The sequence below is a fragment of the Periplaneta americana genome, chromosome 6, assembly GCF_040183065.1.
Source record: "Periplaneta americana isolate PAMFEO1 chromosome 6, P.americana_PAMFEO1_priV1, whole genome shotgun sequence".
Classification (NCBI taxonomy): Eukaryota; Metazoa; Arthropoda; class Insecta; order Blattodea; family Blattidae; genus Periplaneta; species Periplaneta americana.
Window position 1 is genome coordinate 183355996 of NC_091122.1, and position 23338 is coordinate 183379333.

General features: G+C 35.4%; 1 protein-coding gene and 1 non-coding gene across 4 annotated transcripts in view; both read left to right on the forward strand.

The window, feature by feature from the left end:
* LOC138702108 (rab GTPase-activating protein 1-like) overlaps positions 1-11933 on the forward strand; it is a 57029-nt gene extending 45096 nt beyond the window's left edge. For all 3 annotated transcript variants that reach the window (XM_069829685.1, XM_069829686.1, XM_069829687.1), the window contains exons 14-18: positions 2134-2240; positions 2329-2412; positions 4763-4822; positions 7463-7660; positions 10200-11933. In XM_069829685.1, coding sequence (XP_069685786.1) covers positions 2134-2240; positions 2329-2412; positions 4763-4822; positions 7463-7660; positions 10200-10457 — 707 coding nt within the window. In that variant the 3' untranslated portion in view covers positions 10458-11933. The remainder of the gene's footprint in view (positions 1-2133; positions 2241-2328; positions 2413-4762; positions 4823-7462; positions 7661-10199) is intronic.
* A 6925-nt stretch (positions 11934-18858) lies between these two features.
* On the forward strand, positions 18859-18931 carry TRNAN-AUU (transfer RNA asparagine (anticodon AUU)). Its single transcript has one exon. It is a non-coding gene; the product is annotated as a tRNA-Asn (tRNA).
* The last annotated feature ends 4407 nt before the right edge of the window (positions 18932-23338 follow it).

Genomic DNA, 23338 nt, shown 5'->3' on the forward strand with positions numbered 1-23338 from the left:
CTGTATGGCACACTATTGACAGTGATCCCTCGCTTGAGGAACTTGACCAATAACAGTCCTTGCTATTACGTACTATAGTAATGAATTTTATAGGCCATTTGTTATCTTGTGAAACCACTTTGGAGTATTGGTCAACTGACCTGACTGCAAAACTATAGTCCCGTCCCTCTAATTTCCGGCAGCCAATCGCGTTGCAGGTCGGCTACATTTAAACGTGTGCGTCTTGTGATTCGCTAATTCATTTGTTAAGGCTCAATAAATACTTAATATAATCGCCCGCCATTTTAGCTCTTTCGTTGGCGTTTGCAGAAAGCACACGAAGACGTTATTTGCCGCTCAATTATTTGCTGAATTACATTGCGTTTGATTTATTATCATAGGAGCTACGACATGATAATGTTTAACGGTGTGGCAAATAGATTCCTCGTATAGTAGCTCGGCAACGTAAGAACAAAAATGGCGAACGATACTACCTACCTAGACTTTATAGAGCCTTCACTTTCTAAGACGTAAGCAAAGAGGCGGAGTCACGCCGGAAATAACAGCGTCAGGACTATAGTGGATCCAGGATTGACAAGTTAGCTGGTTGAGGTTCTTTCCAGGTTTTCCCCTCAATCCATTAACAGCAAATGTTAGGTAACTTTCGGTGCTGGACCCTGGGTTCATTTTGCCATCATTATCACTAGAGCCCGGATGTTTAGGCATTTATTACAGTTAAAATAGGCAGGCAAAAAAAAGCAATGAAACGTAGAAGAAGGCACAATAATCTTTGAAAAGACATTATAAATTTTAAAAAGGCATAATATATTTGAGCAATAAATTTAAATTATATCAACATAACACATATTATATTTACTTCGTAGATGACACATTTTGACTTATAAAAAGTAATTTATTTCGGTGCTTAATCTGCTAATAGTCGTGCTTTAATACTATCGGTGTAATATGAATAATGATCTACAATTCACAGTTACAAATATAATATTGTCATGTCTTCACGATACCAACAATCAGCTTTATAATTTTAAATATTAAACTCGTTCTCATAGAAGTTGTTACGTAGCATTTTCAATTGTTTGCTTCCATATTTTCAAATCTTACCGTTACAATTTTGTGCCACACGTGTTTATTATTGTAGGAGAAAGAAATTTGAGTGAGGAACAGTCAGTTATTGTCGGGTGACAGAAGGTATAAGATCGGTTAGCTGGAATGCCTAAATTCAGTAAACCATTGCAAAGTAAACTTCATGCTTACGTTAGTGAATTTGGTGCCCACGTGTTTTCAACCGATGGAACAGTTTTGTTATGTAAGGTTTGTGAAAAGACAGTTAATCACGAAAAAAAGTCTTTTATTTACTATTGTTAGTAAAGTTAGTCATTGTTTCAAATATTTAAATTTCATACACATTACATTACATTACAGTTAATTAGAAAATTGCAAATAAACAAGAAATATTGCTTTAAATGACAAAAAAGGCATGGATTAGTAAGAAACACCTTAAAAAGGCGAAATAGGCAAAATAAAAATTATCCCTATCACTTTGATTTGCTCCAAATTACATTTATATCTGTGCAAATAATGCTTTACTTCCACCCAGTAAAGTATTTTGCCGAACATCCGGGCTCTAATTATCACTGCACTAATATCATCCTATCATACAGGGCCAACAGAATCCAACACATGACCCAAGTGCAACTCCGGGTCAGCAGGCAAGCTACATCAGTGCTTGTTAAGATTTTTATTCAATATTTCGGAGTATATACATTCATTAATTCATTCATAAGCAGAAATAATAATATTTTGCTTATTTCTCATCTATATCACCATTATTATCACCACCATCATTTGAGCTATAATTTTTTGTGGACTGCTGGCAATTATTTAACATAGATCTATTTGAAAACAAAAGCGATAATGTGAATGTATAATGAACTTTACTAATGGAAATATTTGTTCATGCTTCTGTATTTGTTCATGTAACATCCTTATCTGTAGAATGGTGGCAGCAGCATGTCTATCTGGTAACAAGTAATGTTAGTGATGGAATAGACAGAGCTCTGTTCTCTTTGTATGCTGTTTGCTGTTTGAGATTTTTTAAAATAATTTATATGCGTTGTTTATTTATGTTTGAAGAGGCGCAAGACAATGCTGACCAATACACAAATGAGCTCGATCGACTTAAGTCAACACTGCTTAGAACTGAAGAAGAAAAAAAGAGGTTAGAAGATGAAGTTACTCAGGTTAGTTCTTTGCCGTATTATATAAGACTTTGAAATTTTATTTTAAAAGTGATTTTCACTTGCATGACGGAATTTGTTTAATTTACAGGTAAAGGAAATGTTAAAAAGGGAAGTGCAGAAAGCTGAAAACGAAAGCAATCGAAACACAGCTATTATTACTGAATATAAACAGGTAAGAGCTTTTATTAGAATTAGAATTATTTATTAGGTTCACTATGCCGTGCTCTGTTGTTTAAAATTTTATTGTGCTCTGTTATGTGACTATGGTGGATATCTACTGGGTGTTCATTTCAAAGTGTGTCATGACGTCACTGTTGTTGGGTCACCGATTTGAAGCGAGTTTCAGCTTATATGTTAGAGAAGTTGCCTATTATTTAAGGCGTTCTTCAATCTGAACTTGAGAACGTGTACGGTATAACTTGAACGTCGTAGCAACAGATGGCAGTCTGTACGGTCTGTGTGCTACCAAAACCTCTTTCGAACTGTGTTTTGCGCCGGCAAGTCGTACGCAGGGTATTTGTTATCATCGGTTGCGTACGGTAACATTCCACAACACAAATCAAATGCTCCGTGTCCATGTTGACCGTCGAAGTTAATGTCAACAAATACATAAGTAATCGTCTTAACCCTCTCCCCATATCTCGACAGTACGTATTTCCAAACAGTTGACATTCGTGCCACTACCGGCATTACCGTACGTATCGGTACGTACTCTTCAGAATGAACGCCGTACTTGCTAGGCAACTTCTCTGCCTCATAGGTTATACACCTCTGCGGAAATGTAGGAAGATTGAATTCTCTAGGCTCATCGGCTAGCCACATGACGGCATACAGCGAGCCATGACACACTTTGAACTGAACACCCAGTACTGCTTTCATTGTAAAAGTGATAGAAAATGTAAATGTATGCAAAATTAATTCAGTTTTCTTTACGGGCTATTCCATATGAAATCGATCAGTAAAAAACCTCGGATTTTTTTATACTCTAATTTTTTCCCTACTTATACAAGGTGCTGAGGGGAGTGCATTTGCAAAAATATACTATCGAAAGTCAAATAGCTTTCGTATTGTTAAGCGACAAATTTAGCATATTTTATAAAAACAAGGCTCTTTCAGCGCTCAGAACTCTGGAACCATTTACTGCAGAACATTGAACGGGAGCTCATTTTGAAGCTGACATTTAGTAGGTTATGTTAAGAAGTAATACTTATTTTTATTGTACACAGAGAGAGAGAGATAATCTGATTTTACTTGCTTTTAGGCTTTTTGCCCATTTGTAAAAATGTAAAAAAATATTGAAAAAAAACCGTGCATTATTAAGAGGGATTCGGCATTGTTTGCTTAGTGTCACGGCAATAAGTTTCGAGGGTATTAAATAGATTATTTTCACACGCCTGGACTTGAACGGCGCTGTACCCCACGCATTGGCCAAGAGCTGAAGATAAGCGAGCGTTGGGCGTCATTTTACTCCTGTGTTTATGAAAACTTGTGATAAAGTTAGCCCAGCCATGACTGTTAGACGACACATGACGTGTTTGTCTCCTGGCCTTGCTTGTCTCAACTACCTACAGTGAGCTGGTTAGTTCACGCGTGTACTATTTATTTTCTTTATTTGATATTTTCAATATTTTCTTATCAACGTACCACCAGTAAAAAATACGTGTTTATTTGTACTTTCAATGCAGAATTTAACCATATATTTTAAAAATATTTTTTCGTGGCCAAAGGCGTCTTATTGAAGAAAAATCTAAATTTCTCCATTTCCATAAAAAGTAAGAAAAACTGTTTACATATCAATATAAACTTTAACTTCTCAGCATCAAAATAAACCATGATTTTGATCATTGGGTGAAAGGGTTTCAGAGCCACAACAGTTTAAAGTTGCTAATTTTATGAAAATACGATAAATTTAAATATTAATTTAAACACTATGAAGTTCTGATGCCTCAAACTTTGCACAAAGCATTGTATCACAGTTGTCTACGGACAGAAAAAGTTTCATTGTATTTAAAAATTGCAATGTCAATTTTTATATATTTCGGTCGATTTGAGATGGAATACTCCATATAGAATTTAAAGCAATTGAATCTTATGTGAGTAATACAAACTCAGGTTGTGATTTCAGATAAGCATTGTTACATTTAAAAAAAGTTTCGTGATTTTTTTTGCAGATAAATAAAGTAATTAAAACCTCAAATTTTTCGATGGTGATTACTTATGTCTGTATTTACTTATTTTTTTATTACTTGTATTTTGAGGTGCTCTTTTAATTTTTATTCCTTGCGAATTAAATATTTTTGTGAAATGTGTATGGCAAAAATGTGATTTTCGAACTATAGACACAGTTGGAACCAGCGACAAACCTATTATAGCGACAAAATCACAGGTCTTTAAATCGCACTTCAACACTAATTAAGATATTCTAAGACATTCTACACAATTTTTAAGAAACCTTTGGGTTTAATACTGGTTTTAAATCTTTTTAATATTTGTAATGTAAACTATCGTATTGTGGATTACAGATTTGCCAAAGGCTGGATGATGAACAGGTTGCAGCAAAAGGGGCGCTGAATGAACTCAGAGTGAGTAATTGTGATTTATGACACTGGTCCTCATACGAATTGTACTGCAAAGATACTTCTAATCTTGTGTATATCGACGTCGTTGGAAGTTTTTGTTTTTTTATACCAAGTACAGAATTAGGGGGTGCATGGTAGTGTCGCAGTTAAGGCATAATACTGCAAGCTAGAATGTCACAGGTTCGATTCCTGATGGGGTCATGGATTTTTCCATTGATCTAATCCTTCCAGTTGCTCTTTGGCTCTGGGGTCTACTCATCCTCAAAGAGAAATGAGTACCAGGGGCATAATAAACAAATGGACAAATGTTTCTGTATTATAGTATGTCTTTACATAACCTATAATAGTACATTATGCAATGAGCCTATAATGATGGTAATTAAGAAGTGAGTATGGATATTTATGAAACGAGCGCAAGCGAGTTTCATAATTTTCATACGAGCTTCTTAATTACCATTATAGGCGAGTTTCATACGACTTTTTATGCTCGACCATATTTCTAACTTGATATTATTAATTTTTTAGCAATGTCCCGTATGTTGTGAGATGTGCGCAGACGCGAAAGTATTGATTTTTTCCGAGGAACAGATGTCCACATTGACCTTGCTAGGCCATAAGAACCTACAGAGATAACATTGAAATTAAATTAGACATTGAAAAACGAGATGACAAATTGAATTTATTTGAATATTATTTACAATTAACGCTAATTATTATAGTAACAGAACATAACCTTCTGCGACAGTATTGGATTTCCAGCCTCCGTGACTTTTCGCTAATTCTCTTTCGATTGGATATCCGAGAATAATCGATACTTGCGGTTTTATAATGGTAGAAAGCTGACCTGTCATTGGCTGAACAGTTGTAACCTGAGTCGTCATTGGCTGAAAGACGTGACCTTTAATGAGTAGGTGTACTTTAATGACATGCATTAAAGGTCTGCTACCAGGTGTATAATTACAACATTTCAGCATGATCGAGCATAAACGTATTTTCGAATTATCCGGCAAAATCAGTTATCTGACACTGGCTTTGTCCCACAGTTGCCAGATACGAGGAATTCTACTGTATGTGCGAAACTAGGACATTGGAAAGTACCACAAATTATTAAATCAGTCTTGGTAAACAAACATATGACGTCCAAAATCAAGTGTCAGAAACTCCCATTCAAAACTGAACGTGTGTGAGTGTGAGATATAGCAAGGGATGATTATTGAAGGACCATCAAAGGACAACTCCTGATCATGTGAAGGAGAGCCTCGAAGTAGAAGTACTGATGGGACACTATATGGTAATTCTAGGGGAGCTTGATTGCTTGATGGACTGCATGCTTTTCACGTTAAATGGGTGCATTGTCGACCTCTTTTCAAACAATCACAGATATTAACTGTCGTAAATTTATATATATACGACCTATTTCTTTACACTCGACAAAATATAGACAATTACTCATTAATAGCCAATATACATGATTATGAAATTAGAAATATTGAACAAATTAATATTCCATACTGTAGATTACATAAAACTAGTACAAATTTTTCTGTCATGGGGATGAAATTATATAATAAGCTTCCCAGTCAATATTATAAGTTACCAACCAATAGTTTGAAAGCTAGATTTTTAATTAATCCTTTCTACTCTGTAGATGAGTTTCTTAACATAAATTCACACGAAATTGTTTTTTAATAAATAAAGTTATTTACATTTAGTTACAAATATTACATTAAGAATGAAGTGTTTTCATTAATTTTAGAGTTTCAAAATGTTTTGTGTTTTCATTATAATTAAACTTTACTGTTTTCAATTATATGTGTATTTTCAAATGTATGTTGTGATGAATAAATCCCGAAAAGACAAAGTATATGATTATGTCTCGTGACGAGAATATTGTACGAAATGGAAATATAAAAATTGGAAATTTATCTTTTGAAGAGGTGGAGAAGTTCAAATATCTTGGAGCAACAGTAACAAATATAAATGATACTTGGGAAGAAATTAAACACACAATAAATATGGGAAATGTCTGTTATTATTCGGTTGAGAAGCTTTTATCATCCAGTCTGCTGTCAAAAAATCTGAAAGTTAGAATTTATAAAACAGTTATATTACCGGTTGTTCTGTATGGTTGTGAAACTTGGACTCTCACTTTGAGAGAGGAACATAGGTTAAGGGTGTTTGAGAATAAGGTGCTTAGGAAAATATTTGGGGCTAAGCGGGATGAAGTTACAGGAGAATAGAGAAAGTTACACAACGCAGAACTGCACGCATTGTATTCTTCACCTGACATAATTAGGAACATTAAATCCAGACATTTGAGATGGGCAGGGCATGTAGCACGTATGGGCGAATCCAGAAATGCATATAGAGTGTTAGTTGGAAGGCCAGAGGGAAAAAGACCTTTAGGGAGGCCGAGACGTAGATGGGAGGATAATATTAAAATGGATTTGAGGGAGGTGGGATATGATGATAGAGACTGGATTAATCTTGCTCAGGATAGGGACCGATGGCGGGCTTATGTGAGGGCGGCAATGAACCTCCGGGTTCCTTAAAAGCCATTTGTAAGTAAGTAAGTATGTTGTGACGAAGCCTATCATGGTTGTGTTTGTGCATGAGAGTAGACAGTTGTTAATGTTTGTGCAGAGCCAGGTAGCTGGCTGTGCGAAGTGCAGAGCCCTGCTTGGCGACGGCAACGTGGCGGAGAATGGAGGTGATCCGGTGATACAGACGAACAAGAACAGCGACCCGCAGCTGACAAGGGCCCAGGAGCGCATCAGGGAGCTGGAGCTCGAGCTTGCGCAGACGAAGCTGGCGCACGTGGAGGCAGAGTGTCGTAATCAGGTGAGGAAGACGGACCTTCTCCTTTGGCTCTACAGTTCGCCATCCAGCTCTGTTTTGAGCTACAGTCTTTTCTGTTTGATGTAGCCATCTCAGTTTTGATTTCCCCACATCATTTGTCTTCCTGGAACTCCAAATCATCTTTTTCCATTTCTGTTTGTCACAGATGCACCAATAGCACTTTACATGACGTACTTTCAGATGTTCCCGTCGTATCTTGAAAATATCCACATTTCACAAGCTTTATGTACTTTACTGTGTAATAATTTCTGTTGCATCATAGTAGGTATTTTTTCCAACTGCTGCTGTCACTGCCACAGCGACCTTCACTACCTATAACCACTACTACCACCATCACCATCACCATCACACCTATAGTCCGGGTCAGCTTACTTCATACCCTAAGGGTGAAACCTAACCATTTTTCCCCCATTACTACATATGCTAGTGGATTGTGTTGATTTTCTAGTTTGCAGGTTGAATTTTCTTTCGCCAACTTCGTTTCGAATTTCGATACTGACAAATACTGCAAATGGTAGTGATTTTGTAACTGGTATGTTGGCAGCTGAGACAAATATCGACAATATTTGTCAGTACTGGAGTTCCATGAAATTAAAATTGTACTAGATTTCTGAGCCGGTTACTGGAAGCTAGAGAAATTTGAACATACTAATTATTAACTAATATCAGTATTAATATTAATACATAATAGTTATTTTATGTGTTGCATTGTGGTTATAATTCAAGACTATAGTCAGGGAAGTTTTCGGAGTTAGTACTAATAATTTCATGTGGTCAAACAAAATATATTTTTAGGTTAGGTCTCCCTTTCTCGTATAGTCTGACGAAAATATTTTACAAATTATTGAGTTATTTAGAATAACCTTCCAACATAAAGTACAGTAAGTAAATAAGTCATTTAGTACGTTAAGATCGTGTGATATCTGGTAACAGTTGGCAACACTGACAAGTCGGCAATATTTGCTGCTTAGGAACTGTTCTTATGTGACCCTCACTATACCATTCTACTACTACCACCACTGTTGCTGCTGCAAGTGTTACAGTCACCACTACCATTATTGCTGCCACTGTCACTACCACCACTTACACTACTATCATTGCTATTAGCATCATTCCTGCTTCTAGTTCGACCATAAATCACTTCATAGTATGCTTTTAGTCTAACAAACATTAGTTCTTCATTGTGTAGGTTTCAGAGTATCTCGCAACTTACATCAATGAACAGACTTGTACCGAACTTCGTTCTCATGTAACAGTACTTGACAACTCCTGAGATACACAGCTGGCATAGAGGACATGGCTAATATCACGTGTGTCATGCATGAGGGGTAAATTTCAGTCTATAATTTATTCAGATTTCATGAACATAAATATATGAGATTTTGTGCTGTCTATGGCATGCCAGAAGAAAAGCCTAAGTGAAAACCAGATTCTCCAAAGTGATTACAGTAAAACGCTGTTCAAGGGACCGGGTATAAACCGCGTATTAACCGGGACCACGTATTAGGCGGGTATACTAATTTTGACTTATATACAGTATCTATTAGCATTTTTCTTTATTGAAATACATGATTCATGAAAGGTAATACAGTATTACTCCATTATGTAATTACTGTACTGTACGTCAAAGACATTTACAATATGTACTGTACTTAATTCTAAAAAAAGCCATTTATAGTTGTTTGCCGTGTGTGTGTTCTCCAAGTCCTCATGTTTACCACACTTCAGTTTCTGCGATTACATCCTCCCAACATCGCAGCTGTAGTGATTGAGTCGCGATTTTTTATTATCGTTCTTAATATCGATGATGGGATTCCTAATGAATCAGAGAGTTGTTTCTGAGTAAGAGTACTGTTCTCATCATACTTTCGTAAGATTTCCAATTTTTCCGACACAGAAAGCGCTTTTCGTTTAACACTCATTGTAATCACATTCACAGACACTTCAATACACTAAAGGACAACAAACTGCCCAGCAAAAATTTCCAGAATTTTATTACGGCCGAGTGAGGAATGTTGTTTGAGAGAGAGGGTTAGCAAGAGGGTGAGGTATTGTAACTGTATGTAGGCTTTAACCACGCAGATAAGGAGTCTAATAAGAGAGCGTAACAAGAGGGTGGGGTATACTAAGGGATGAAGTATGAAGGTTTAAATGCGCAGGTAAAGGGTCGAATACCAATACTTTTCAGGTTAATGGCACCAGTGAGCTCAATGACCAAGATGTTTCATTGCTGTTACAGTACATTGCTGAAAATTACATCGAAAATATTCCACAAAAAGAGCGTATTATGCGGGACTTGAACACAACAAACGGAGTATTTTATAAAGGCGTTATACATGAAATGTGCAGGGACCAGACAAAAAAAGTGTATTACACAGGATAGCGTAATAAGCGGGCGCGTCTTATCGAGGTTTTACTGTATATTCAATTCTATTTTTGTGAAGTGAGTGAGTGAGACCCTCAGTTAAATTTGAACCTACTGTCATGCTTGAAGATAAGTGTTGCTTGTGCGTGTGTTTAGGATCTGGTGCACCAGCTGCACTCCGCAGTGGCAGAACTGCAGACGGCACGTAACTCGTGGCCGCCCTGGTTACACAAGACATTGAGTTCCATAAAAGAAGTGGCGAACAAAAAGGAGTTGCCGGGAGGCGGAACCTTAGCAGCTGTTGCCAGGCGGGACGTGGTGGCGGCAGGCGGGCCTGCAGTCGTAGCCCGACGTGACTCGGCACCGGGGCTCTCCAGAGACTCCATCAGTCGTGAGAGTCTGCGCGACATGTAGACCACTATCATTCTGTTTCTTCCATTGTCACAAAGTATTGGAGATGAGGTTTCATTACAAGATACGCTTTGAACAAAGAAACGTCTCCTGATACATTCCTTTAAATATTGTAGAGGTAACCACCACGCTACGTGCGTTAATGCTTTGAAAAACCATGACTTTACCTTGTATCTTGGAGATTAGTTGTTGAAAAGTGGGTGGAATCACTCCACGAACAAAATATAATTTATGAAAAAGGTCTCAAACTAAGTATTAAAAATATAAAATGAGGGTAGATTAAAAAAAAATGAAAGAAATACAAATCTTGTATCTTTCTTAGCTCTCTCAGTTCCAAGAGGACTGAAATTAAGTATAAGAACTGTGTAGAGGTCATCAACTACAGTACAAACCTTTTTATGAGTTTACCTGCTTTGAAATCATACAGAGAAAATAACAGATATGAAGTTACTTTTTTAATAGTAAATAATATATTTGTATCATTAAGCATTTCTATTAGAAAATTGACAAAATTGATGAAGTCAGTAGGTACTTAACCGGCATACTGACGATAGAATTAGATACAAGGCAATGTCGTGAAGTCATCTACACTACCACAAGGTACATAGTGCAGTGTACGAACAAATGCGATGGATGCGTGGATGTGTCTTCTAAAGGCAGTTTATTTATATTCAGGTTAGTAGATGATCTTTGTATCATGCGTGTTTCTGTGAGAATGAGTGGAAAGCACAGATCTGCAGATTGAATGAAGTCGTATGAATGCTCAGGTTTTCTTGCCCATATTTTTATGTTTTCAAATTACTATGTTTATTATGGTAACTAAAATGTATTTCTGTAGTTGAGTTTAAAAGTTTAGAAAACACGTGAGAATATAATATAGGAAGAATGCTGAAGCATTTGCTTTAATATAGCTTTATTTATTACTTGAAATCTGGAAAAACTGGTGTCTAACTTCTTGTAATTTCATGATTCAACGAAATATATAAATTATTTATTGACAACGCTGAAAATATAATATTAGAAGATAGCCTTAGTATTTTCCACATTTCATATTATTGTCTTTGTGAGGTAGTTAATACACAGATTGTTTTTCAATTCAGTTATTTTGCAATTTATCATACATTTCTCATCTTGAAATGAAACCATACAATCTCGTTCATTGAAGCAGGCCATATAAAATATTCGGTCTTTGAATCACATGATTTCGAATAGGCTGATTCTTTTAATCCACAAAAAATTTACAATGAATCAGAGTTACTAATTTCAAGATGCAACACTAGGCCTTGCTGCATGTTAAGAACCTTTCGTGCTGAAGACATTTTTAGTTTCAGACAGCCATATTTTCAGCTGTGCCGATGTTTACTGCAAACTGCTTGCCGTGTTATGTCATAATGTTACCTAACGGATCACAGCCAGCCATTAAAAATAATATTTTTTTTTTAATTCCTAGTTTAGACTATAAGTTCACACAGTTTTTTCTTTCTTTCTTTCTTTCTTTCTTTCGTTCTTTTTTCTTTCGTTTTTTCTTTCTTTCTTTTCTTTCTTTCGTTCTTTCTTTTCTTTCTTTCTTTCCTTTTCTTTCTTTTTTTTCTTTTCTTTCTTTCTTTTCTTTTCTTTTCTTTTCTTTCTTTTCTTTTCTTTCTTTCTTTCTTTCCTTTCTTTTCTTTCTTTCTTTTCTTTCTTTCTTTCGTTCTTTCTTTCTTTTCTTTCTTTCTTTCCTTCTTTCTTTCTTTCTTTTCTTTCTTTCGCTCTTTCTTTTCTTTTTTCTTTCTTTTCTGTCTTTCGTTCGTTCTTTCTTTCTTTTCTTTTTTTCTTTCTTTCTTTCTTTTCATTCTTTTCTTTCGTTCTTTCTCTTCTTTCGTTCTTTCGTTCCTTTCGTTCTTTCTTTCTTTCGTTCGTTCTTTCTGTCGTTTATTTCTTTTCTTTCTTTCTTTCTTTCTTTCGTTCTTTCTTTCGTTTCTTTCTTTTCTTTCTTCCTTCCTTCCTTTCTTTCTTTCTTTCTTTCTTTCTTTCTTCCGCCATTAATACAGATATTATTCACTCAAGTAGAACGGAATTATTCTGTAAGTTCATCCTTCAAATTATTTAGCATAATACTTCGATTCACTTTCTTTTTCTTTCCTCCATTTCTTGATTTGTGATGTGTAATAATCTGTCAGATATTTGGGTAGTGTTTAGAAAAAAAATATCTGTGAAATTTTTTATTTTCACGTGATTTGTTTTTACTATAATTAGTTCAAATTTTTCATTCAGTGTCTATAAATGTGCCATCAGTTTTCAGTTATCCTACTTAAATATGATTTTCAAAAATAATATCCACACACACACACACACACACACAGCTCTGCAAGTACAAAACATTGTGCTTACATGCCAGTAGTTAATAAAACTTTTTGATCCATAATTTGTCCCCTCACAAATTTGAATACATCAATCATGTGCCTTCGACATAAAATGCAACTTTATTTCGATTTAAATAAATGTAAGAACGTATAAAACCTTATGCTTCAAGTCTGAAACAGGGAACACTTATTGATTATTTGCTGTTTTTAGTTAAGCAGTGTTTACTGTATTGTCACTAATTATGTTCTCCAAAATGAATAACTTAATTATTGAATTGTAGTTCATTGTTTGAACATAGCATAATGATTTTTCAGTAATACTCGGAAGAAATGACAATGTTAAAATATGCAGAATTAATTACTTGCGTTTTGTATTTCTAAATGTTGCGCTAAAATGAAACACGTCTAAATTGATAGTCAAGTGGCGAAGCTAAGGTGTAAATGCTGGGTAGGCTGAAAAAATCTGCGTACCTTGTATCTTTTTTTTTACAGCAATGTTTCTTGGCTTTTCTATCAATATTTTTTTTTTTTATTGTACATCTTGATTACACAACTATATCACTTCGGAATATATAGTTTTTGCTTTCGCATGTTAAATAGTAGGTGCGGTACCTTGTTGACTAGTATTTAACATGCGAAAGCAAAAACTACATATTTCAAAATTTTTTGTGGCACAGACCCCACAAGAAGATGATGGCCACTCATTTTCACCCCCAAACAGAATACAGGTAAAGCAGTATTACTTATCTGTCTCAAAGCACCCTGTTAGCCAAGGATATTTCCCATACCATGAAAACTGAAAATTTATATTTTGTCTCTCTCCATCCACTACTGTCATAGTCATTGCTGAAATCAACTGCACTGTCCTACATTTTCGCTCTGCGGTGGATGATATAGTCTGTGGGTATTTCTTAATGATGCCAGAACCTGAGTATCAGTGAGGAACTCATGAAGTGGAGGAGGGGGAGAAACAAGAAGTATGATATGACTTGAGGCTTTCCCGGCGTTTGATATAGAATAACTCTTCTCGGGTTCTCAGCCAGGTGAGTTGGAGATTTGCTTCCAAGCTTTCGACGGCTAGCTCTGCCATCTTCTTCAGGGATGAAGTGATGTGGGACCATGTCTAGCCGGTATATATGCAATAGTAGGGCTTCCCGCTGCGGGCCAATCAGGAGCTAGTTCCTAGTCCTGACCGCCAGGCGCATTCTGGTTGGTGGACGCGGCAGCCAATCAGGAGCTACTTGCTGGTCCCGACTGTCTGCCGTGTGCTGAGAGTCTGAGCGTATTGATGGCAGGTTTCCATGCTGTACTCAGCTGTAGACCCCCGTCTTTGTTGAAATTATTGCCACCTCAAATTATTGTCTCAACAGAGACGGGGCTCTACAGCTGAGTACAGCATGGAAACCTGCCATCAATACGCTTAGACCACCAGCACACGGCAGACAGTCGGGACCAGCAAGTAGTTCCTGATTGGCTGCCGCGTCCACCAACCAGAATGCACCTGGCGGTCGGGACTAGGAACTAGCTCCTGATTGGCCTGCAGCGGGAAGCTATGCAAAATACCAGCTAGACATGGTCCCACATCACTTCATCTCTGAAGAAGATGGCTTGGAATCTAATCTCCAACTCACCTGGCTGAGAACCCGAGAAGAGTTATTCTAAGCAGTAAGATTTCATCATCTAAATACACATTGTATCGTTTGCCTTGACTTGAGGCTGTGGAGCATAGACAGTCTGAAGTACTGGGTGTTTCATAAGAAGCATGCAAAAATTAAATGGGAAATAGGGGATGTTCTTTAGAACATTTTGATATATTGAACTTGAGGTATGTGAAGTCAGATTAAGGTGATATGAGCTTAAACTTGTCCATCACTATCACTTACTGTTTTACATATTTATAGCACACAAATGGCCCAGTCCACACAATTATATTTCCACTTTACCTCTTCGTAACAGTGCTCGAAATGCGATACAAGAATGAAACTTGTGCTGAAATCTCATGGTGGAACTGGGAATGATGATTAGGCCGATTTACACTTTGAAGAGGATAAAATGAGGAGCTCTTTAAAGCAGTAATATGCAAAGTTTGTGGGTTGGGCCATTTATATGCTGAGTTCCTCACCTTTTTACACTTATTATTTACATTTATTTGCATTCTAAAATTATTTTCTTATCATTTACAAATCAATAGCTTTGTACAGAATTTGTATTTCAATTTTTAACTAAAAATGTCATCATTCTTATGCACTTATCACAAAAGTTGTTACAAATCATACGACTTTAGGAACTTCATATGATGTACAATATGTAAACATATTAATTTTCTAATTTTCCTAGGTTAGGTAGGAGGTATATTAAGAGATTTGTATACAACCACTTAAATATTTCAAAGCGTGTTTACCTTTATAAAGGTGATATAAAAGTTATAACCAAATTAATAATGCGTTTGTGTATACAAAAACACTCCCAAAAATAATATACACTTATGAAAAAAAAATTGATTAACAATATTTTCACAGTTACAATATACTCATATATAAAAACTGAATATAAACATTTACATAGAGATAATAAATTTTACAGGAGAAAAAGTTCGTCCAAAGGGCTGGACTCTGGAAGAGTACCCAAAACGCTCATTGCATTTCCGCGTTGAATAACAATACTTAAGTGTTGACGCAAATAAGTAGTGCAACGACGATCACCAGTAATGGAGATCAAAATTTGGCCGATTTCAGAAACCAAAACTTTAGCGTCATGACTCCAAGGACCGAAGGTCTCCACAACAAATGGGACAAAGATATAATTGTCTAAGAGATGAGCAAAAATCTGAGTTAACAAAGAATTATAGCAGGTGCTTGAACTGATGGCCAGCAAGAACTCCAATATGCCGAGCAACCACATTTATTATTTACATTTAAGGGCCTTCCCTGATGGGTCGGTATACCAGCGGTGCAACATTTGTTGATGTTGTACCTCACTGGACTCCCTCACGGTACGGCATGTCTGTGGCATACATGTGTTTTTCTCTGCGTCACTCCACTGCACATTTTCTAAATTCTCAGTAGTTATTGAAACTTCTAAAGAACATGTCGTCTAGTGATGAAGAAGATATTGCATTCTATGTATTGCGTTAAGGTTACGAAGGAAAGGAAAATAATACTGGGTACATCCGTACATTGAAAGGAATATCAACTGTAGATTGTTTTGTAGCAGCACGAGAATTGACACTAGATGATGAAAAATTTCTGTCAGTGTACAGAATGACAAAGAGGTGAAGAAGTAACTCCAATTTTGTTCAAGTGTTTTGGCAAAGTCATTTATTGTTATTATTAGACTATTATTTACATGTAAGCAAACCATAATGGTTTCTTTGTTGACCTATCGTCCACAAGGTGGTTCTGCTTATCATATTCACATTGTCACATTACAAACCTTGATGTGAGTCAACGACAGACCATTTCACACCATTCCAAGAGTTAATCACAGTACCTACAGTACGTTGTTAACTCTGATTTTGTAGATTATATGAAAGTAACTTGAAAATGTAAATAAATGTAAGTACATGTAAATAATGATGTAGATAATACATGAAGCAGTAAGTAATAGCGATAGGCATGTATAAGCTGATATCTCCTTAATCTGACTTCACAGACCCCAAGTTTCTTTATCTCAAAATGTTCTGTATGGCATCCTCTATTTCCTGTTTAATTTTTGCACGCTTTTATTGAATCATCCTGTATAAACAAAATTACCTTTACTGAATAATAATATTTTATGATGAAATTTCATGAATTATCTTTTTCAACTTCTTCAATCCTCTTTGAACCTTGCGTAGATATGTGCACACACTTTCTGTCTGTCTGTCTCTACCCGTCTATAATCTTTTCGCTGTAAGAAAAATCCTAATGTAAACAATAGCACGTGACTGAAGTGAGGCTTCATTGGCCACTGTTTGGCGCCATAGATTCTCAGTACGTGTTCCCGCCTACTGTTGTACATTCTGTTTCATGTTAAACATTTCCCGTTACTCGTCAAGTAGGCCTAACCTCACTACTATGCATTCGTTTGCTTAGGAAACATTTACTTTATAATTACTGTAATTAAATTATTTTTAAGTCTATATCTTCATAATGGACAGTTGAGGATGCAGAAGCCATACTTCAGTACCACGTGCTTACGTGAACTACGAGCTCAAGTGACGCCAGCTTGTTACAAGAACAGACTACCTCAGTATTACTGTTGGTATTCATCCGCGTTCATAGTACGTAACAAAATATAAAAGTGGCTTTTCTTTTACATAGCGTTTTACATATGAGTAAAGTTAAATGTTTTATCGTATTTAACAACTAGAATTCAATGTTTTATTTTCAAATAATAAAAGATTGTGGTTTCCAAATACAAACTATATTTTCATGCATCATGTGAGTGTTTCGACTGGGAGCCAATCACGGGTATGACAGCAACATGCTTATGTTTACATTAGGATTTTTCTTACAGCGAAAACAGTATACATGACTTCTGCCTCAGACCCTCTCTTCTTTTTTTTTCTGTTTCCTTGTATCGCCCTTTCTCTTCTCTCTCTATCTCTGTACTTTTAGTGTATAAGTAACTGTGATAAAATGCGAACCTAATGAATATTACCATGAATAATTTGGTCACATGTTTACCTATTTTGCAATTATGCCTAGTTATGCACGAAATAGAATCTTTATATTAACACTTCCATTATTATAACATCCGAGATACGGTATTAAAGGGGGAATTTTCCATGATAGTCATTTAGGAAATTTTTTATTCATTATTAGAGTTGAAAGTAATGTAATTTACCAAGACTTCGACTGTTAAATTGTGGAAATAAAGTCATATGGATAATTAGGAGTGTATATTGTAATGCTTCAAAAGTCACAGCAAATTATATAGCTAGTTAGTAGGTACTTCCATTTTGTTCCATGTGTTTCAGGATTGCAAGACACACTAATTAAGTTTAATTGTATACTACTCATTCAATTTTAAAAAAGACTATAATTTCTTATTGTGTTAGTCTTTAAATTATGGGTTGTCTATAGTTAATGTTGAAGAAATTGAGGTTCTGTTTTTGGTTCATTTTTTTATGGTTAGTTATTAAGTCTGCATGGATATTTAAGGTGATCAGATTATGATTACGTTTCTGGATTTTGCAGCTGTGTAACTAATTTTCCGAACATTTTGTAACTATCTAGTTACAGTTTCTAACCTCATGGTAAGAGCTGGAAGCAGTGTTCGGAATATTACACTACAGATTAACTCTTTAAGTAGCTGTCAAATGTTTGAGAAATTTCTACGCCAGATTACAGATCACAAAAAACATATTGCACTTCATTTATTATACAATGAATCTCCCAGTGAATGTTCCCAGTGTTTTTATCAGGCAGTCAGCAACAGTCTTCCCCCCCCCCCCACTACTGCTGCTGCTTGCATCAGTAAACTCGTGGTGCTTTGCCAGTTGGAAACTTACGTGCTGTATCATATTAATGAATTTAATAAGCAGGCTTCGAGATGTTGGACCCGATACAATAAGTTTACTGTGCTTGTACTATAGGTTGTTGACTCGCTGCAGGTAGTGAAAGGTAGAGATGTGTTGAGGTAACAATGTTGCTATTTAGAATAGGGTACGGTAGTATGGGGAAACACACACATATGGACATTGTGAAAGTAAATGTACGTTACACAATGACAATGTCAAAAGTATGTGAAAAGCATTATTCTCTTTTTTTTTTATAAGCATTTTTTTTTAATTATACACAGTGTTAATGCAAATCAAGCTTTCAGGTATAACTCCCTGTAAAGTTAATTTGAATAATTTCGAGGGAAAAATTGTTCCGGGGCCGGGTATCGAACCCGGGACCTTTGGTTAAACGTACCAACGCTCTCCCAACTGAGCTGCCCGGGAACTCTACCCGACACCGATTCAATTTTGTCCTCTATATCCACAGACCTCAAAGTGGGCTGACAACCGTCAAGCAACCAACTTCGAGTGCACACTAACTCTGTGTGATTTAAATTGTGTCGGTGTCGGGTAGAGTTCCCGGGTAGCTCAGTTGGGAGAGCGTTGGTACATTTAACCAAAGGTCCCGGGTTCGATACCCGGCCCCGGAACAATTTTTCCCTCGAAATTATTCAAATTAACTTTACAGGGAGTTATACCTGAAAGCTTGATTTGCATAATACACATCACTGTACGTAACAGAAAACCACAATTTAAGCTGTGTCAGTCTGCAGAATGTCTTTACAAGGACAATGAACTCTAATATCATTGTGTTGTGTTTTGCAATGGTTACATATTCAGTGCGTGAACGTGTACATATTTTGAAAACTCACATATGGAAAAGTTTTATCATTCTGTTGGCAGAGACACAACAAATTATGATGGTGAAATAGAGGCTATGCACATTGCTCTCCGACAATTATTAAATCTTCCCCTAAATAAATATAACAAGACAGTGATTCTTTCAGATTCTAAAGCTGCAATTCAGGGAATATGTTCAAATGCTACAAAGAAGTCAACAAAAATAAGGGAATGCTACAAAATGTTGAGACAAGTCCAAAAAGTTAATAAGACTGTCCGTCTCCAATGGATTCCAGCACACTGGAGTCATGGGGAATGAAACCGCAGACACACTTGCCAAGAAAGGCACAACAATAAAACAAAAATCTAAATTTAATTTCTCATATTCCTCAATAAAACGCTTCATCACTACAAAATTTTCTCATTCATACCTACAAGAAATAGAATCAAATGCTAAAGACAAAAAATGGATTACACTACTTTCCAACCCAGATGTAATCCCCCAGAGACCAAGGAAAACAGCAGTTGCAGCCTTCAGACTATTGACAAATCATGACTGTTTCGCAAGTCATCTCTACAGAATAGGTGTATCTCAGCTTCACCATATGGGTCCTGTGTAACGATCCAGCAGAAATGAATGAAGACCACTTGAAGACCTGTGACGCATTAAGATCAGAAGAAACTACAGTTCAAAAGTATTGGAAACACGACTGCTAATGGCTTCATTGCCAAATGCAAGGCACTAGACAACAACAACATATGGAAAAAGAAATCATTTGGCAGAACAAGGGAAAGCTTTAAATGTAAATTTCCTGGTCATTCAGCTCCATCTAGGAAAAAATTACTAAATTTAGTGAAAAGATTTAATGAAATAGGTTGTATGATTGATCTAATGTGAATTGTGAACACTAGATGGGCAACACTTCTCCAGTGAAGCGCCTTGAGTTTGCTGCGCAAGCTGTGGTAGTGGGGGGGACCTGTTGCTGGGCAACCAGCAGGAGCACCGTGAATGTTCGCTGGGACTCACTGTATAAAGCTATATACTCAAGTGAAGCTTCAGCAGTGACTGTAGAAAATACAAAATATGGGCATTTCATGTAAATTCTTTAAAGCAGAAGTTTGCAGTTGTGGAACAAAGAAGAACTATATATATTATGTGCCATTTAATTATATTTTAACTTAAGACTAATTATAGATTAAGTTATCTTTATTTCCTTGCTTGTCAATTAAAATAATATGATATAAGAATGTAATTTTTAGACTAAACAAATTATCTTCACATTCTAATGAAATTTGTGTGTGAAGAATATATTGCTGCTTAAGTTCTCGAGCATTTCGACAAATGCAGAATGTACAGTTATAGGAAAATGCTGCAAGTCACGTATATGCATATTTATTATTTTGTGCAATTATTTGGATTAAGGGAAGAAGACGTGAATCATAAGGTTCAATATTACTCTAGCTACGAAACGTTATACATAAACATATCACAGATTTCTTCAGTTATTTTTTAAATGTTTAAACTCTCACAGGACACATTTAAGATTGAATAATTTATTCTTTAGGATTGATTCTTTAGTCCTTGTCATCAAAAAAACATACAGGGTGAACCGAAATTCGCTCATATACAAGCCACCACACAATTTACCATTGCAAACTATGTCCAAATTATTCTTTCCGAAAATTGCGCCCGGATTCTAATTTCCGAGAAAAATTGAGTTCAAATTACACAATCTGGCAATGCTGGATAAACAGTAGCATGGGAGTAGAATTGGTCCAACATCAGTGGACCATATAAGTCGTTGCTTTCACAGCCTCGTGGTAACGCAAATGTCTTCATATTGAAGCACGTAACTGTACGTGTTCGAATCTCCATCTCTTCGCTTTTTTTTTTTTTATGTATAAAGTTGTTTACTGTTTTTGAAACTTATGTATTTTGAAATGAATTACAGTACACAGTATTTTCATTAACTCATTTATTGATGTAGCTTTCCATTATGCATCTTTTAATGTTGGGTTGTTTTTTTAGCAGTCACAACACATTTTTACATTTACTATACTGTATTCCGTTTATTTACAAACTGAACTCAAAAGCATTACCCTCCATACAATGATAAAAGTCCGCGCACCTAATAATGTCTGGCTGACAGTCGTTACAACTGCATGGAGCCGTGCAACAAGATCCATTGGGCTCTGAAGGGGTTTATTATTAATATTAAGTACATAAAAAAACAACTTGTTATTAAATAAGTATATAATAAATTTTCAATCTTAAGACATATCAACTTGCAAATGTTTATTTGCTATTTAATAAGATATATGAACGTTTTTGCCGTTTGGGGCATCATCAGATATAACGAAAACATATAATCTGAACCTATAATAATAAATTATGCAATGCATGAGATTCATGAGCTTTATGTAAAATGTGAAATAATACAGGATAATTGTTGATATAATCTTTAGATTTGAAATTGAATTGGACGGATATTTTATACATATAGCTCATGTTACAAATAAAATATACAATTATAATTAAAACCACCAACACATCAACACCAACACATACAAATAAATCTGATGACGCGCAACAGTTATAATCAATAGGATGTCATCAAATCAGAGTAATCACCAACGTCAAACAACATTTCATAAGTGAATGATCTCTTGAATGATTGAAATTCATACTCAACTTACGATTTATCTACTACGAAAATTATCGTATACTCTACGACATCCATAACCAACGAGCATTCATTTCAAATAATATCTCAACAAATCTGATTACACGTAACAGTCATTTATAATCAATAAGATTTCATCAAGTCAGATAATAAATTGAAACAATAATCTCCGACGTAAATAACATTTAGTTCATTAGCGAACGTTTTTCAATGAAATACATACATAACACACGAACATCAGCTACACAAATTATCGTATACCCTACGACAATCCTCAACTAATGACTATTCTTAAAATATCTATTTTATCAATCATCATCATAAATTCTAACATTATTGACAAATTTTAATTATAATTGTATATTTTATTTGTAACATGAGCTATATGTATAAAATATCCGTCCAATTCAATTTCAAATCTAAAGATTATATCAACAATTATCCTGTATTATTTCACATTTTACATAAAGCTCATGAATCTCATGCATTGCATACATGCATTGTTCTTTATTCTTGTTATTTGCATAATTTACTATTATAGGTTCAGATTATATGTTTTTGTTATATCTGATGATGCCCCAAACGGCGAAAACGTTCATATATCTTATTAAATAGCAAATAAACATTTGCAAGTTGATATGTCTTAAGATTGAAAATTTATTATATACTTATTTAATAATTCACTAGGCATATTGAAATATAAAAATGAATTGTAAAAAAAAAAAAAAAAACTTGTTAGCAGACTCTAACCACTGTCAACACTCCTTCACTTTACCCCTAGACTCTAAGAATTCGTAACTGAAGCGGGTAAGTAATGATGGGTTGAATTTACATTCATGCTGCCGTTTACCCATTATTGCCATATTGTATAATTTGAACTCAGTTTTTCTCGGAAATTAAGGCCCGGGCACAATTTTCGGAAAGAGTAATGTGGACATAGTTTGCAATGGTAAATTGCGTGGTGGCTTGAATATGCGCGATTTATGGTTCACCCTGTATAATATATAAGTTAATGTCATCATGTCTTAAGGGTAAGTGAGATGTGGTCCACTTTGCAATAGGTCCTTTCTACGAAAATGTCCAATGTCTACAAATGTCCACATACAAAATTCGTCCATGCCATAAAAATGTCCAGTCCAATGTCAGCAAGTTCTTTTCTTAAAAATGCCCTACGTTCAAAACTGTCCACAAATAAATTTGTCCATTTCCCTAAAATGTCCGACAAGGAAAATTGCAAGAAAAGTGCCGAGAAATGTATTGTCATTTCAATTATGTTATACATATTACATATGTAATACAAAAGCTACATCTATTGTTAAAAAAATTATCTCATTATATATAGTGCGGTAAGTATTTTCAGTGTTATTTGCAGTTAGGTAATATACTAAAACTACAAACTACAAAACTTCCAACAATCCCATGCACTGTGAAAAGCTGAAAGAATTGATTTGGTACAGTCTTGAACGTACCGTCACTGAAAATCGTGTCACTGGCAGTCAAAAGTTCTAAATTTCTATTGGTGGCAAACAGTAA